This window comes from Antechinus flavipes, chromosome 5, assembly GCF_016432865.1.
Source record: "Antechinus flavipes isolate AdamAnt ecotype Samford, QLD, Australia chromosome 5, AdamAnt_v2, whole genome shotgun sequence".
NCBI lineage: Eukaryota > Metazoa > Chordata > Mammalia > Dasyuromorphia > Dasyuridae > Antechinus > Antechinus flavipes.
The window spans coordinates 7,148,833-7,166,956 of record NC_067402.1 but is presented as its reverse complement, the minus strand read 5'-3'; the positions used below and the strand labels follow the sequence as shown (position 1 = coordinate 7,166,956).

The 18,124-nt window shown below is 37.1% G+C and overlaps 1 protein-coding gene across 1 annotated transcript in view; it reads left to right on the top strand.

Moving 5' to 3' along the window:
* AGMO (alkylglycerol monooxygenase) overlaps positions 1–2,330 on the top strand; it is a 308,250-nt gene extending 305,920 nt beyond the window's left edge. Inside the window, exon 13 of the mRNA XM_051963385.1 lies at positions 375–2,330. Within this exon, the coding sequence (XP_051819345.1) occupies positions 375–455 (81 nt within the window). The 3' untranslated portion in view covers positions 456–2,330. The remainder of the gene's footprint in view (positions 1–374) is intronic.
* Positions 2,331–18,124: the final 15,794 nt, after the last annotated feature.

Below are 18,124 nucleotides of genomic sequence, written 5' to 3'. Positions count from 1 at the left end.
GTATGCCCAACAGCCAGGAGAGAGCTCCTTCTGTTCACGACCTAACATTTAGAAGCCCATCTGTGGCAGCAACTGAGCGTATCACAGCTGAAGAAAGTCACAGGAACAAAACAATTTCTCTCTTCCAACTTGGGCCTCCCGAATTCATGTTTAACTTGTATTTGTTAAGCCATATCAGAGTCTAGGCTGCCAGATCTAATGTGTATAATATAACTCCAGCTAGAATGCCTGGGCTCATTTCTCTTGGGAAAACTTTCTCTTTGCCAGTTGAACATGAATATTAAATATTGATCAAAGCACAGAACCAATACTCTTTTTTTGTTGTTGTTGTAGTTCTCCACACGCTTTATACATGTTTATTTTTTTTCCCCCAGATTTTATTTTCTATCTGCACCACCTACTGGGGAATAAGAAGCATGAGACAACTTGCCTCAGGCCATCCAAAGCAGAGCTGAGAGATATCTAAGACCTTCTATATCAACCAGAAAGCGGGCAGCAATGAAGGGCTGATTATAACCCAGTAGCAGATGCCAACGATTCTACGCAGAAACAATTCAGTACTTAAACCTTGGATATACTCTTTATATCCAAGGGTTTGGAAGGTTTACTCCAATGGTCATTAACTTTGACTTAGTGTTTTGATTAATTATTGTCGATTACTATTAGAATCTGATGTAATTCTTTTCCTATCAACTTTGAATTCAATACTATGACCCAATCCTTTTAAATATATCTTTTGTTATCACTTTTCAATTAGGCTAATGATAGGAGTGCGACTATTTATATACAAATTTCAGATTTTACTTGTGATGTCTTATTAATATATGCTGCTTTTCCTTTGGAATTTATGGGTCCCACTTATCTGGGACCACAAACATGGAATTACAAGAAGAACTGAATAATTAACATAAGGAACATTTTCCTCTTACAAGCACATGACGTGCTTCCTTTGAAAGAACCATGATTGACTTGGAAATCAGAGCAGCATCAGTTTGAGCTACCAGAGAGCTGAAAGGGCCTCTAGTTGAACTCTGTCATTATTGGATCAGTCTTTGGTGTTTAATTGAAATTGAATCAATACCTGCTTATCTGCTTGCTTGAAGAAAGCAAACCCAGAGATGAAGGGATTTTCCAAGATTATCTCTATAATGATAAGAAAGGCAGGATTTGAAACCAGATTTCCTGATTTTCAATTTACTATTCCTTCCTCTGTACCAAGCTGCCTGAATACAAACACTGAGAAGCATGGTATAATCAAGCAGCAAGATCATAATAATGCTATTGACAATCAGCAACATCATTTATGTAGGACTTAAAACTTTGCAAGGATACACACAGACTATATCTCTATCTCTATCTATCTCTATCTCTATCTCTATCAATTTACATCTATATCTATATTATCTATCTATTTATATCAATACACATCTATACCCATATTATCTATATCTATCTATCTATCACATCAGTATTCCAGACAGCACATAAGACTGAAGTGACTCATAACATTCTGATTCACAAACATAACTAGAAGATATTTCCAAAAGAGAAATTCCTTATGTCGATGTAATTTAAGATCTGAGACAACTGGAACAGGTAAAAACATAAGGAAGCATTTAAACAAACGAATGAATAAATGAGTAAATGATGTATTAATGAGTGAATAAAAATACAATGAAAAGATGGACAAATAAAGCAACCAATAAGCAAGCAAACAAATAAATGAATGTTAGAACAGAATCATTAGTGACTTTCCCAAATGAATATGGGCAGCCTGTTGGATTTCACTACTGATGAGCTTTCTGGTGGTTCCATGTTGTTATAATTTGTGGAAATAAAGGTAAATGGCACAGTATGCATACTCCAAGTATTTGTGTCCAACTCAATGGTGGACAGGAACTGAGAAGGTGATTTTAAGAGGAAGACTGATGGAAACACAGACATTGGGTCTTTTCTTCTTTATTTTTTCCATTTTTTTTTTCTGTTTCTTCAGAAAGCATTGAGGATAGTTTCATTTATTGATAAATTCAGCCTGAGGGATGCTTTCATTGAAAGTACTTTCCTTAACTATATTCCATAATTATCATAGTTTTTCATGACACAGACCAAACTTCTGCTTCCACAGTCTCTGCTTATGGCTCGTGCCCCTTTCCCTAATTACAGCCAGAAAAATAGAAGGAAACTAGGAAAGAGCTAGAGTTGCAGGTAGATTTTTAGAATAGGCATCATCTCCAGGCCTGGAAAGCTTTTATTTTTCAAACTGGAATAGCAGGGGAAGATGAAATTTTGCATTATGGAAAAAGTAATAAATTCTATCTCCAGCATCATAAGATTGAGTCATTGGGTTTGTTCTTCTAATGTGTCTTTTCATATTTCTTAATTTAATACTGAATTATAGAAAGCACTGCAAGACATAAAGCAATATTGGACCTTGCTTTTGTCCCTTAGCAAAAGTATTTGGACTTGCCATGAGCAAAATCTGAAAGCATGGAGAATTTCCAGGATGCTCATGTCCTCCAGGGTAAAAATTCCCCTAGATCCCAGACTCCATTCCTTAGTGCTTATGTCCATAAACTACATACAACACCCAGAGGCAGGGGGAATATATTTTCTTTATAAATATTGAAGGGGATTTTAATGTTCTAATGACTATGACATCCAAGGTGACGCTATTTGAAATTGTTAGGCAACTTTCTAGGCTTGTATCTCTTCAATTGTTGGGGTCCTCACAGATTGGCTAGCCCCAAAGCCTCATTCTACAAATGAGAAAACTCTAAGTCCAAGGGAAGTAATGATTTGTCCACGGTCACACGATGAGTAAATATCTCAAGTAAGATTTGAACTCCTCTTTTCTGATTCCCGAATCTACATGTTTTATTTTGTTAGCACATGAACTGCTAACCTGAATCCAAGATCAGAAAAATGAACATTGTTCTGCAGGTGCATTCATACTAGGATATTGTCAGATTGCCTCAATATTGACCTTGAATTTAGCCCAGGGGAAAAAAAAAAGCTACCATGGAGAAGATCAAGACTTGTGATGAAGTTCAATGTCAACTAAGTTCACTCTAAGCTATCTCATGGGCTCTCTCTTCCATGCTGCTTTCATCTTCCGCTCCCCACCTCTCCAGGGAAATTGTGATCTGGAATATTTTTTCCTTCAGACAATTATGGAATTGCACTTCTAAAGTTTCTGGCAATGGATTCCCAGATTTAAGTAAGAAAGAGGGATGAAATCCAGGCACTTAGGGTTCCTTTGAGCCAGGGCACAGGACTCTGTACCTTCAACCTGCTAATTTTCCAATTTAACTTTTCTTTGGAAAACACTAATGCATGATGACAGATCACGTAACTTTTTCACATCAGAAATTGAACTTGAACTATGCCATGTAATTTATGCTTAATCATGACTGGAAGAAATTTGACCCCAGCTCCTCAAGGGCCAAGTGCTAATCACAAGACTGAGCAATTATCTAGAGCTCCTCAGAAAGAAACACCAAAAGACTTTGTAAACAATTAAGAACTATCCTAGTTTTTTTCTTAGAGCTAGGGAAAATGGAGAGAGAACTAAGCTAAATCTTCAAGGTAATATGGACCAATGCACTGTCAAAGGAGAGGAAATTGCAGAGACAGATGATGACCAGTGTCTGGTGACAATTGGGGTGGACCCTGTGGAAATACTTTTTAGTTTATGAAACATGCCAGGGGGTGGGAGGTGGGGAAGGGAGCTTGGCCATGAGTTTTAGAGAAATGCTTCCCAGGCTTTCTCCATCAGTCACTGAATTGAACTTGGCTCAAATCTATTGCTGAGTTTTTCCTTAGAAAACTTCTATACTATAATAATCTTTTTTTTTCTGTTTCCTGCCTCATGCACCCTATTTTTCTGAGTCTTTTATTCTTTTCACCATTCTAATTATTTCAAGTTTTAGATGGGCACTGTTTGAAAATAAATATTCATCTGTGTGTGAAAAGAGAAGTCAGGAAAAATGAGTTCCAGTCCTATCTCAGACACCAGAACTACGTATAAGTGATACACCTACATAGAACATTTAAGGATTTGTGTATGCTAGGCTCTATAGAGTAGTGGGTCAAACTTAGTGACAGGAAGACATGAATTCAAACTCTGCCCCAGATGTGTGAACTAGCTGTCTGACCCTTTGTAAGGTATTTAAATTCTTTTGGTCTTAGTTTCCATAACTATAATGGAGCTTGTCCCAATGCTTAACTCAGAGGGCTATTGTTAAGGATTACCTGAAATAATATAGGCGATGTTCTTTACAAAACTCAAAGTATAATATGTTATAACTATTACTTTTTTAATTGGGCTGCTAGATGGCACAGTGAATAGAGTACCTGGTCTTGAGTCAGGAAGACTCATCTTTGAAATTCAAATTTATCTTCAGACACTAACTGTGTGACCTTGAGCAAGTCACTTAATATTGTCCCCTTCTGTCAAATGAATTGAAAAAGGAAATAACAAATCACACCAGTATTATGCCAGGAGAACCCCAATTTGGGGTCATGAGTTAAGACACAAGTGGAATAATCTAATATATTCTTGTTATTATGAATGTTTTTATTATAATATTGTTCTTGCTGTTGATTATGATGATGGTACTTCTATGACCACAACAAAGTCAGCATCTTTGATCTTCTATCCCTTAACTGAAGACAATCTTAGAAATCTACCTCTATAATAAGTTTCAGTATGATCAGCATTATTTGCCTTTTGTTATTAGAAAGATAGAGATAGAGAGACAGAGACAGACAGAGAAAGAGATAGAGACAGAGAGACATAGACATTTCTTAAGCATTTACTTATATGTGCCAGGGTCTCAATGTGATATAATACTTTTGACCAATTTTATATAAAATTAATTAATTTGTGAGATTATTCAAATAACATTTCTCAACAGCATCACCAACCATTGTTAATGTATTTAAATGTCAATAGAGACAATTCCCTAGAAAAATCTAGTAGCTTTTGAGGTATGTCAGTGGGATTGTCTTGTATATGGAGTTCACCAGCATATTTTCCAAATTTGTTTTTTGACTCATTCCTTTTGGCATTTAAAAAAATAAATTTGAAATTGTATGCTGGCCCAAGACATGGCTGTAGCCATGTCATTGTTTTGTGCCACAGAAATTGAAGAGAACCTTTTAATATAAATCTTATCCAGACATGGACAAATTTCCTCCTCAGGGTCCACGTAATTGAGGAAATGTGTTTTTGTCTGTGCCTTTGCAACAGTTCAACCACATCAGTCCCTGTTTTTTAGCTTGCAAATTGAAAAATATGGGGTGCAAAAGATGCAAAAAGGGGCCACATTTAGTGATATGTATAAGAAGACTTCCTTATACCTTATTTATTTTTTGACAAAAGATAGCAATTGTCAGCAGTCAAAATATCTATAATTTGATAAAGTTTTGATTCGATAAGGATGAAGATTATTTCAGATTTCATGTTTTGCTTGATAGGAAAATAATGAAGCATCCTCTTCTTAGAGGAACTGATCATGTATCAAATTGAAGAGGGCTGCTTTATACATAAATATAGAGATAGAGATAGATAGATGGGTATCACTGATGAGGGTATTTTTATTTCCAGGATAAAGCTCACAATCCCTCTGGACAAACCATCCTGTATAATTTTTGTTCACGTCCTCTCATAAATGTTTGCCAAAGGGAGCGTGACAGGGGAAGAGGAAAGAAGGAGGGTTTCTCTAGTTCTCTCCACTTTGTATGATTATCAAGAGAGGATATAGATTGTCCACTATTTATACACTGCTCTTCATATGTGACCAGTTCATTCTTTTTTCATATTCATATTACATACTAAAAGAACCTCACTTTGAAAAATATTTAATTAGTACTGAGTAGGGTGCAATCTATAGGAAAAGAGACTTTAAGAAAGATTATCCAATTTATGATGTGAGTGCATGAAAAAAGTTTGCAGACAACATCGTTAATCTAATTAAAAAAAAACAAGATCAGCTTTGAATCTTTGTTTATATATTGTTCCAATAAATAAAGATGAGTCATACATTTATTAAACTAGGCTTGAAAGGTCATGTCATTTGTTTTGAAAGTAATGCATCTTCAGCTAATATAATACAAAGACAAATTGAGGTAGGAGTCAGGAAAATTAGGTTTTGCTCCCATTTGTTCTAGTAACTCTTCATGTGGCCCTGGACAAGCCCTGTTTTTTCTCTGAATCTTAAGTCTAACAAATAGGCTGCCATTTTTAAAATAAAGAGATTAGACTGGATGATCTCAATTGATTCTCCTTTTGTAATTGACTGAATTTTGAAATGTGGTTTCTTAAAAAATAATAATTCTATAATGAAAGCATGGGCTTGAAGAGAAAAAAAAAAAACAAAAAAAAACCTTAAGCTACAGTCATGACAACAGTTTTTTTTTTTTTTTTTCTCTATCTGCCTACGAATTTCAGGAATATTTGTCATCACTTTTCATCTGCAATCACACTTATCCATTGCATCTTCACAATCCTTTTTTTTCCCCTTCTCTTCTCTTCATTACCCCATTCACTGTTAAAGTTAAAACATCCTTGCCAAAGTTGCATTCATTTCCCTGTTTTGCTTTTTGTAGCCACATTAGATTACCGGGCTTCTCAATGTCTGAACTGTAATGGTAATATATGGGGCACTATCGTGAAAATTTGCCTTAAAATTAAAAGCTTTTCCCTTTCTTCCGCACCCCGAATATGTAGCACTCAAGAGACATGAGTAGGTGGACTTAAAAGTCACAGGAAATTCAGCTCATTTTACATCCGTGGGCATGAAGAACACTGTGGGGGTGGGGGCTGGGAAGAGGAAATTGCTTTACTATAAGGCTCAGGAAGAGTTTCAAGTTTTCCCAATTGTATCATCAGCTTGGGATCGTAAACAACTTTTATTTTTCAGGAGCTGGGCAAAGATCCCTCCTCAAAAACATTGTTTCACCAACTCAAACGTTGGAGAAAACTGACTTTTCTGTTAGAGCGCTATTGCTCTATTCCATCCCACTGTGTGCATGGATAATCTATCACTGGCATCCTTGGGACATCACTTTGCCCATGCCATGGTCCCCATTAGGTACCATGGGGGAGACTGACTAGGTTAGACATGGGGTGGGTGGGGGCGGGAAGTCACTTTACTATGGCTGACAAAATGGAGAGAATCAATGTGAAATTCAAATTCCGCCAATGGTAACAAAGTCAAAGAGGTAAGACTCCCCATACTTGGAAGGTCTTAGAAGTGAACTCTACTTCCCAAATGTCATAGAAAACCTTCCAGACTATTGGAGGCTTGGAAAAATATGGATGAGGTGCTGGCCAGCCTGCCCTGTGTAGGTGATTTTCTCCTTCCTCATTATCCAGAAAATTCAGCACATCCCCAAATATTGTTGTATCCTGGAGAGAGAACAGCTACAGGGAAAAGGAGGCCAAAGGTAAGAGGGGATTCTAATCTGCTCTGTTCTAGACACTGTTCTCCAAACAAGATACACAAAGACAAAACTCAAATTAGTCTCGAGGATCACTTCTGAACAAAGCATCACGTGCTGGACTTGGAATCAAGAATAGCTGGGTGTAAATACTGCCTCAAGCATTTACTAGAAAAAGATTGGACTCAGTGACATTACATTCTTTCCAGCTCTAAAGGATCCTTTAATACTACTAGGGTTGGAGTTTATATATATATGTGTGTATACATATATATACATATATATGTATATACATATATATACACACACACACATATATATATAAACTCCAATACATACACACACACACACACACACACACACACACACACACACACACATATATATATATACATATATGGGTATGGGTGTGGGTGAGTGTATATAGGTATGAGTATGTAGGTATATATATTTTTTCTATTTAGAGTCATAGAAGAGAACAAGGGGCAATGTGAGCGAAGATAAAAGGAAGCCAGTTGAGGCTAGACATGAAAGAAAAAGGGGTCCACAAAGAGAACCTCCCCAAAATGGCCAAGACTGCTTCAGGCAATCATGAGATCCCCGTCTTTGGAGATCTTCAAGCAGAGGCTGAGTGACCACTGAGACATTCACTGAAATCATCTGAATTCACTTTTAGGGATTCAGTGCTATAGCACAGACTTCTTTGAGGTGATATGGAAAAGACAGACTTTTTTGTTTGTGCTTCATATGGGACGTCCCGGATAAATAACTCTTATGGGTAGTGTCGTGGGAAAGGTGAGAGGTCTGGACGAAAGCATTTTGCCTCTCCAATTTTAAGAGTCTTGAAAAAGACAAAAGGAAAGTTTTGAAATTTCCATCTCTGTTCTTTTTCTCTTTTCCCATATGAGAGAAGCCTGGAAGTGCATAGAGACTTGAGGGAATGTTTCCATTGTGTGGGAGAAACATCTGCTCAGAGTGGAGCAGACCACCAGAGGCGCAGAGAGGGAGAAGCCAGGGGAGGGTGGAGGAGGTGGACAACAGCAAGGAAGAGGGGAGGAAGTTAGGACTCTGCTCCCCATTGAAAGGCTAATCCTCCGTGCCCTTCCTTGCTCTGGTCATGACTATTGAATTGAAGGGTACTGAGTGCAAGAACACACCATGTAAAGTCACCTTGAGGATGATTCCAGAGCTATGTGGAAGGTTTCGGTTTTTACTCAGTCCTCAGTTTCCTGATCAAATCTACGATCACAAACATTTCTTAAACATCTATATGCAAAGCACTGTACTAAGCCCTGGTAATGCAATGAAAAGGCAAGTCTTCAAATATCCAGTCCTTCCCCCTACAATTTATATTCCACAGGACTGAGTGGGGGAAATGAAGGGATTGGGGTCCTTGCTGCCAATATGATTCTTCCCTGGGTAGACAATGATTGCTTTGCTTTCTGTGTATACATTATGGCTTTCTTAACTATTTGTCCTTAGTAGTTAATACTATTGGTGATGTGAAGAAATGACAGCACATGAAATGGCCCTTGCAAAGCACTCTAGGTCAAAAGGTACCTGATAAAAGCAAATTGTTACTATGAGAAAGTCCTGGTTATTTGCTACTAAAGACCTTTGCAATTGCTGGGGGGTCTAGAAAGAAAAGTCGTAATCTTCCAACACAACCTTTTCCAAAGTGGTGTGTGCCCAAAAGTTATGTGGAGAAAATAACGATCAACTTCAGGCTATCTCTCTATTTGTCAAACACTCCCTCGCTATGGGGCTACCAGGCTTCCCTCTAAAGCAGGGGCCAATAGATTATTTGCCTGTCAAATGGCATGTGAGAGTGATTCCATTTCATAGCATGAAAACTGATATTACTGCCTACAACTGGTAGTTGTAGCTCTACGGACTTCCTCTCTCTCCCTAGTGTGCTAATCTGAGGAAGAGTGTGGTCCAGTGGGAAGCACTAGGGATTTAGAATCAAAGAAGTAGGCTCCTCTTCCTAGCCCTTTACTCTTACTGGTGTGACCATGGACAGGTCTTCTGAGTCCTGTTTCCCTTCTGTAAAATGAAGGGGTTGGATTAGATGATGTCCAAAGTCCTTTCAGCTCTACCAGTTAATTTGGACTCCCTTCCCTGCTGTATCCTAAAACCCCTGATTTTTTTTTTGAACCTTACTCTAAGACTGCTCTAAGTTTGTAGTGTTTTGCCCACCACTTTCCCATGAGACTAAGAGAACAGCTGCTCCCTTCTCTTTCCACCCCCTTTTTAAATCTTAATAACACCACAGAGATTCTTGGAGATGGAAAGGTCTACTGAGGGAGAAGGGAGAGTCAGAAGCAGGATTTGGAGTCTGGATTCCTGACATGGATTCTCACATTCTTTTGACCATTTACACATCTCCAGTCTATCCACAGAACATAAGATCAAAGAACTTTAGATTTAGACCTGCGGTTCAGCCAGGCTCAGAGATTTACTCAAGACTACAAGCCAATCAGGGGAAAGCTCCAAATCCAATCCGTTTCCTCTGACGATGGAATCAGGTATCTTGTCTCTCTGCTGTACAGCCTCCTAGAGGACAGAAGGAGTGTTTTAAGACCAAGAATTATTCAAAATAACACTGCCATATCATTGCATTAATACTGATGACAAGGGAAGACCTGGGGTTCTCTAAATATGTTTCTACAGACCAGATAATGGATGCCATCAACCAACATCCCTGTTGATATCCATGACTTAGAGATCATGTGGCCCGCCCTCACAACCAAGCCTAGCCATCAGTTTCCTCCACACTCCCTTAATATCAAAGCTTCAGAGCTGGAAGAGATGTAGATGCCATTTAGCTAAAGCCTCTAATTTTGTTAGAGCGAAAACAAACGTCCAAAGAGGTTTAACCTCACCCAGTGCCACATGAGCATCAGAGGTGATGGAATAAATGTGGAGACATTAGGAAGCGACATGGTGTTTTCCTCCGGAGATTATGTGCCAGCACTATCAATTCACCAATTCAGATTCTAAAGCCAAGTTCCAGCTTGAATACTCTGTGGAGCAATGACTGAGTATATCTCACTATATTTACAGTCATGTTTTTAATAAAGTGAATTTATTTTTCAATAATTTTGTTTTTTTTTCCATCCTCTCACTGAGACAGACAGAGACAGAGGCCGAGACAAAGACACATAGAGAGAATTAAAGAGAGCAAAACAAATAAAGAAAAGGAAGAAAAATAAGAAGGAAAAAGAAAAAGGTAAAGAGAGGAATGAAGATAGAAATGAAGGAATAAAAATGGAATAGAAAAGACAAAAGAGAAAAGAAAAAAAGAATAAGAAACAAAAAGGAAAGAAGAATGAAGAAGGAAGGAAGTAATGGACGAATAAGTCAAAGAAGAAGGAAGGAATGAGAGAAGAAAGGAAAGAAGGAATGAAGAAAAATGAAAGAAGGAAGGAAGGAGGGAGGGAGGGGGAAACAAAATAAAGATGGCAAGAGAATTAAAGAGAGAAAGAAAGCAAGAGAAAAAAGGTAGTAAGATAGGAACAAGAAAGAAAGGAAAAAGAGAGTTGGGAAAAGTGAAATAGAGGGAAAATGGATGAAGAAGAAAGAGAGAGAAAGACAGGGAGAAAGAAAGACAGAGAGAGAGAGAGAGAGAGAGAGAGAGAGAGAGAGAGAGAGAGAATGAGAATATGAAAATCTCTGAATCCCAAAAGCCTAGTCTAGTAAACTCCAAATTCCCAGACTGGTCATATCCAACAATATGTTTTTTATTGTCTAGTTTAGTTTATTTACTTTGTGTCAAGGGCAACACTCTTTCAATATCCTCTGGAACCATGCTTGATCATAAAGTTGATCAGGGTTTTTTTTTTTTTTTTTTTTTCCTCAAAGTTGTTTTTTCAATGTTGATATTATAATAGAAATTATTTTCTTGGGTCTTCTCATTTCACTCTGCTTTAGTTCAGATATATCTTCACAAATCTCTGTGAAATTTTATATATATTTTTTAATTTAAGTGTAATAGTACCCCTCTCATTCATATTCCACAACTTATTTAGCCATTACTTAATCAATTGCTACACCACTGTAATTTTCATATTGTTTCATTTAGCTGCCCCAAAACAGACAAAATCTATTATTTCTCTCGACTCTGTTTTCCCTATGTTTATACTACTCTCTCCCTTTCTCCTTTGATTCTGTCTACTCTCAAAAATGTATACTTTTTGATAACTTTTCCCCCATCTGTCCTTTTATCACTCCCCCTTATGCTTCCCCTCTTAATTTCTTGTAAAATAAGTTAGACTTCTATACACAATTAAATATATGTTATTCCCTCTTTGAGACAATTCTGATAAGAGTAAGGTTCAAGCACTCTCCATCTTCCCCTAGATTGTAAAAGCTCTTCCTTTTACACCTCTTTTATTAGATAATTTATCCCATTCTATCTCTCCCTTTCTCTTTCTGCCAGTGAATTGTTCTTTGTGACCCCTTAATTTTATTTTTTTGTTATCATCCCATCATATTCAATTCATACCTATGCCACTTTGTGTATGTATATTCCTTCTAACTGCCCTAGTAATGGTAAAGATCTTAGAAGTTACATATATCACCTTCTGACATAGGAATAATAACATATCATATTTGAATTGTTTCTCTCTGGCTGCTTACAAAATTTTCTTCTAGACTTGGGACCTCTGGATTATACCTATGATATCCCTGGGGTTTCCATTTAGTAATTTTTTTTCTGGGGTAACTGGTGAGTCCTTTCAATGTGCATTTTATTCTCTCTCTCTCCTCTCTCTCTCTCTCTCTCTTTCTCTCTCTCTCTCTTTCTCCCCCTCTCTCTTTCTGTTTCTCTTTCTCTCCTTGATTATGGCTTCTGAGTAGTTAATAATTCTGAAATTATTTCTCCTAGGACTATTTTTTTCATGTCAGTTGCTTTTCCAATGAGATATTTCACATTTTCTTCCTATTTTTCATTCATGTGATTTAATGTTATTAGTTTGATATCTCCTAAAGTCTATTAGCTTTGCCTTCCTCAATGCTAAGTTTTAACAAATTATTTTCTTCTCTAAGTCTTTTTACCTCCTTTTCCATTTGTATAATACTACTTTTTGAATTCTTTTCTTCAGTGAAGTTTTGTTCATTTTTCTCCTGTTTGGGTAATACTGCTTTTAAAGAAATTCTTCTGTTCAATAACATTTTGTATATCTTCTGTTTTAAAAGTGTTATTTTCTTCAGTAATCTTGTGCTTCCTTTCCCAAATTATTAACTATTTTTTCATGGTTTTCATTACTGTAATCTCTTTTATTCCATTCCTCTCTACATCTCTTATTTAATTTTTAAAATTTTTTTCAGCTCTTCCTGGAGTTCTTTTTGGGCCTGAGAGTAATTTACATTTTTCTTTGAGGCTTTAGACATAGCAATTTTGACTTTGTTGTCCTTTTCTGAGTTTGTGTTTTGATCTTCCCTATCATAGTAGTAACTTTTTATTCCTTTCAATTTTCCCTTCTATTATAGATCATCTATAACCTTGATAAACTCCTTTGAACTGGACTCTGTCAGGTTCTTTCTCATCCCACCAATTGTGAGCCCCTTTAGAGCACCAACTGTCTTCTTTTTTCATATTTATATCCAGGAATTTGGTATGACACCTGGCATTTAATAAATGTTTAATGACTGACTGAATGACATTTGAGAAGTATAGATTGCATATATGTACAGACATAGAGGTATGTCTGTATATGTGTATATATATATATATATATATATATATATATATATATACATATATATGTGCACACACACACACACACACACATATATATATATACACATATGTATACAAACACACATATACATATACATATTTTTCCTAGGCATGATAGAATTGTGGAATGGAAACTAAAAGATAAGTATCTCAGACTCTTCAGTTCTTATTTTTCTGTTTTGTGAAAGTACCTACAGTTATTTTTATATCCCAACTGATGAGTGCACAAGGTCTCCTCTTTCTCAAATCATGATTCTTATGATTGACTGTGTCCTTACAGCAGAGACACAAAAATAGCTTTGGGAACCAATGTCACCCACATGGCAGCAAAGAAGCTTGGCTCTGTAAGATTTAATGATTCAGAAGAACACAAAGTAGTTTTGAAATCTCAGGTGGGAAAGCCATCCTTCTGAATAAACTGTCTTGGGCTTTGCTGCCATTTTTCCATTCCTAAAGTGGACTGTCTAAGTAGGATCAGGCTCAGGGAAGGAGTAAGACAAGGAGGAGAGTCTAGAAGTGTCATCAGAAGTGAAAAAATCTATCAGTCAAAGTAACTTCCTTGAATCCAAGTGACTCAGAGCCCCAGGACTGATTTCACCAGTGAGAAAGTCACAAGGAGGTGACATTTCTCTCCTTCCTATCCTCAGAAACATCTTATTGGTTCTCCATTGTTGGGATTTAAAAAAATTAACAAGAAGAAGCAATTTCACTATGATTTGTCTTTTCATTTGTTTATCAAATGACTGAGTTACTACCTTTTGCTAGATTAGTATTTTCTTTTCATATGATCCTCCCTCTAACATAAGAAGCAGCTCCATACATAGAACCATAGAAGAATTAGTCCAATTACTTTTAAATAAAAGACAAATTGTAGGTAGTTCCAAGAGCAGATATCATAAATATATTGTTCAGAAAGCTTTTGTTTTAAGCTTTTTTTTTTAGATTTTAGATTTGGAATTGAGAGGATAAAATGAAAGCAGATGGTTGGGCTGGATAAGATGGAAGGCCGGGATGGAGAGAAGGTAAGAGTGCCGGGCTTTTCAAAAGGAAAACAGGCGTTGCCTGAGCCAGCACCAGCTCTGTGCTCTCTTCCACTCTCCCTCTATCCCAGATTCAACCATCCTCTTCCTACTTCGAATTTCCTCAAATCAATAATCCCCCAAATCAGGACATTGCCATTTTTGGAGAGAATTGTCCAGACCAATCCTGGATCTCGTCTAGCCCATTGGGAGACTGACAGAAAAGGGACAGAGAACCCTTCCTCTTGGCCTTTCAGACTGCTCCATTGAAGAATCAACCAGCTCTTTTTCCTACATTGATGCTGCCATCTATTGGAAACCTGAAGAAAAGATTTTAAGCAAACAACCAAAGAATTATTTGTTCTGTTAGTTTGTGACTTTCAGATTAAAAGAAAAATACTTTCACTGAGTGAAGAGGTCTAATGAGAATGAAAAAGAAATAATTACATCTATTATAATATTAGACTCCCCCCTTTTTTATCAAAATGTTTTAACTTTCAAAAAATATACATGAATAATTTTTCAACATTAATCCTAGCAAAATTCTATGTTCCAATCCTCCCCGTTCTCTCCATCCCCTCTTCTAGATAGCAAGTAATCCAATATAATAACATTAGACATTAAGAGTTTATCAAGACTTATACATGGTCAACCCCCTCCTAATTCTCAGGGAATACATCTTCTGCATTTCAATGCTAACATTTTTGATTCTTTAAAAAAAGCGGCTGTTAATAACTGTTATTGAAAATGTAACTACAGAACCTGTCTAAACCATCTTCATCATAAAAGAGAAAATCCGGTATCCTGTAATCCAAACTGACAATTTTCCATTGTGGGGCAAGAGACGAAAATAAATAAATAAATAAAAGATAAATCAATGTTGGTTTAAAAATTATCTTTTTCAAAAACAAGCTTCTCTGGATCTTTCGATTGCTCCTCTGTGGACTTCATAACAAAGAAGGACAAAGAGTTACTAAAGGGATTGCGATGGAGCCCATCTGTAAATAATTTTCATTTTTCTCTCTCTTTTTCTTTCTTGTTTGATTCAGTCCCCAAAGAATATATAGAGGATCTTAAGTGTCTCCCATATAGAGGGCATGGATCTCTGCCTGACTGATGATTGACTATTTCATGAATGTCATTGGTGCCATAATGGATAGAGCATAGTACTTCAAAATCTTCCTTAGACCCTTATTAGTTATGATTCTGGACATTTAACCTCTGCCAGATGGAGCTTCCTCATCTGTAAAATGGAAATAATATAATAATAAAGTCTACCAAATAGAAAAATTTTAAGTAACAAATGAGATAACATATGTAAAGCCCTTTGCATACCTAAAAGTTCCCTAGAAATTGTAAAGGGCTGAAACTCTTGAGTTCATGCACTGAGGTTCAGACAAGCAAGCACTTAATTACCAATTGGACAATACTCTGTTAGCATTTGCCTGCCTCACCATTCAGGGCTGGCTCCATCAGTTGGTATACAGGGAGATGGGGAGGAGGAATGAAAGGGGTGGAGTAGGACAATCGAGGTGACTCTGGGTGGTAGAAGAAAGAGGAGATTCCTGTGTTCACTCTCTCTCCTCTCACTTCGACAAAGACTAAAGAGTAAAGACTTTTGCTTATTCTGACTCCGGCTGATTCTAAAGTATCCAGGGTGCTAACGTGGTCTTCACAAGAAATGCTTGTAAATATCATATTATTAGTATCAGAAAGGGCCATTTGGCCTCTATGTGCCCCATGTCCATGTATAGTAATGGCTACCTGGCACAGAGTATAGTTCCAGACAATCCTGGATAAATCAACGTGTCAAATATCCATATGCCTTATGGGAAATTCTCCCCTGGTGTGGGGAGCAAGCCTCAGGACAATGGCATGAAAATTCTATAATATTAGGATTGCTCTCATACAGATATTAAGATGGAAATTGATGATGAGCTTAAAATATGGAAGAGTGAGTCCAAGTTAACACAATGGGCATTGCATTTGTTCTCCCCATTAACCAAATTCAGTTCAATTCACTCAATAAAGAGATGACCAGGCTTACTCTACCACCGCAGCCTGGAGGGCCCATCTCTGGCCCATGCTCTCCCAATCTGGAGAAGGCTTGCTGACTATGTTGTATATGACCAACCTTGCTGAATTCTGTGAAATATTTGGACTCTGAAACTCAGAAATAACAAGGATTTGTTTGTAATTCTTTAAACTTTTATCAAAATGTTTCAATTTAGGTCAATAATACTTTGTCCTATGTGCCACCTCCTCCCAGAAAGCCATAATATAAGTTCATAGATATGTTTATACATATATGTATCATGCATGTTTACTCTTTTTATTAATTGCCCTTCCCACTATCTTCCTCTGGTAAACAAATAAAAATAGCAAGAAAGTCATTATACTAGAACAAAACAAATTTCCATATTGCCTATGTGTAAAAAATAATATCTTAATTTATTTCAGATCATTCATCTTTTTAACAGCAAGTCAGCATCATCCTTGTCATCCCTCATCTTCCCTCTTTTGAACTCTAACAAAAGCTAATTTAAAATTTGTCTCTGTGATTGGTCAAGAAAGGCTGCACCAAACGGCATCCCGGATTTAGAAATTAAAGTACAATGTGAAGGGGTAAGTACTGAGGGCTTGGTGAGTGGGGAAGAGGGAAGTTGTGATGGAAATATTGCCTGGCTCACTTATAGTATAGGCCAGTAAATTCTTCGTACTGATGAAGATACAGAATGGTGGTGGTGGTATTAGTAGTAGTAGTAGCAGCAGCAGCAGCAGTAGTAGTAATAGTAGTAGTAGTTGGTAGTAGTAGTAGTGATTATTATTATTATTAGTCATAGTCGTAGTAGTAGCAGTAATAACATTATTATTATCAGTTGTAGTGATAATAGTAGCAATAGTAGTAGGTAGTAGTAGTAGTAGTAGTAGTGTAGTAGTAGTAGTAGTAGTAGTAGTAGTAGTAGTAGTAGTAGTAGAAGAAATAGTAGTAATGGTGGTGGAGATAGTTGTGGTATAAGTTGCAGGGGGAGGAAGAAGAAGAAAGGAAGGAAGAGAAGAAGAAGGAAAAGGAGGAGAAGAAAGAGGAGGAGGAGGAAGAGGAGGAAAAGCAGAAGTTGTAGTAGTAACAATAATGCCTAACATTTATAATGGCGTTTTAAAGTTTACAAAGTACTCTTTCTGTATCTAGAAACAGACCCAATTCTAGTCATTCAAACATTGTCTGCTCTCTCAGGGACATATCTGGCTGGATATGACTCCAGGCTTAATTTCTTCTTGTTTTTAAAACACAAATTTAGAACTGATATTTGTTCATGAGACTGCAAAAATGCAACATGACTTGGGAAGGCAAAAAAGGCAATGCCCAGTGTAACCACCAGATGGAGAAGTGACTCCATATAAGTCAGTGACCTTTAGCTGGCAGGAGAGACCAGCTGGGGAAATGGTGCAGCAAGGGACCATGCAGAGAGAGGATGGTTGAGACAGGCCAGGTTGGAGATTTCAGAATGGCTGTTCTTCCAAACCCCAGCTGAGGGATCCATTCTCTTCAGAAGGATTCATTCTTGGAAACTTCCAAGAATACCTGCTTATACTCAAGGCAGAGTGCCTCAGGTATGATCAGTACCTGGGTCATCATCTTCTTTTCCACCCCAGTCCCCAAAGTCCTGGCTTCAGAGATCTTAAATCCCAGGATCACGGCGTTGGAAATTAAAATTTAGAGAGGTGGCAACTAAGTGACACAGTCCCTGTTGTACTAGGTATGGAGTTCAAGTTCTTTCCCAGAAACATCTGTGTGATGCTGGACAAATTATTCTGCTCTATGTTCCTCAGTTTCCTTAACTATAAAATGGGGGTAATAATAGTACTTATCTCCCAGACACATCATGAGGATCACATGAGACAATATTTGTAATATGCT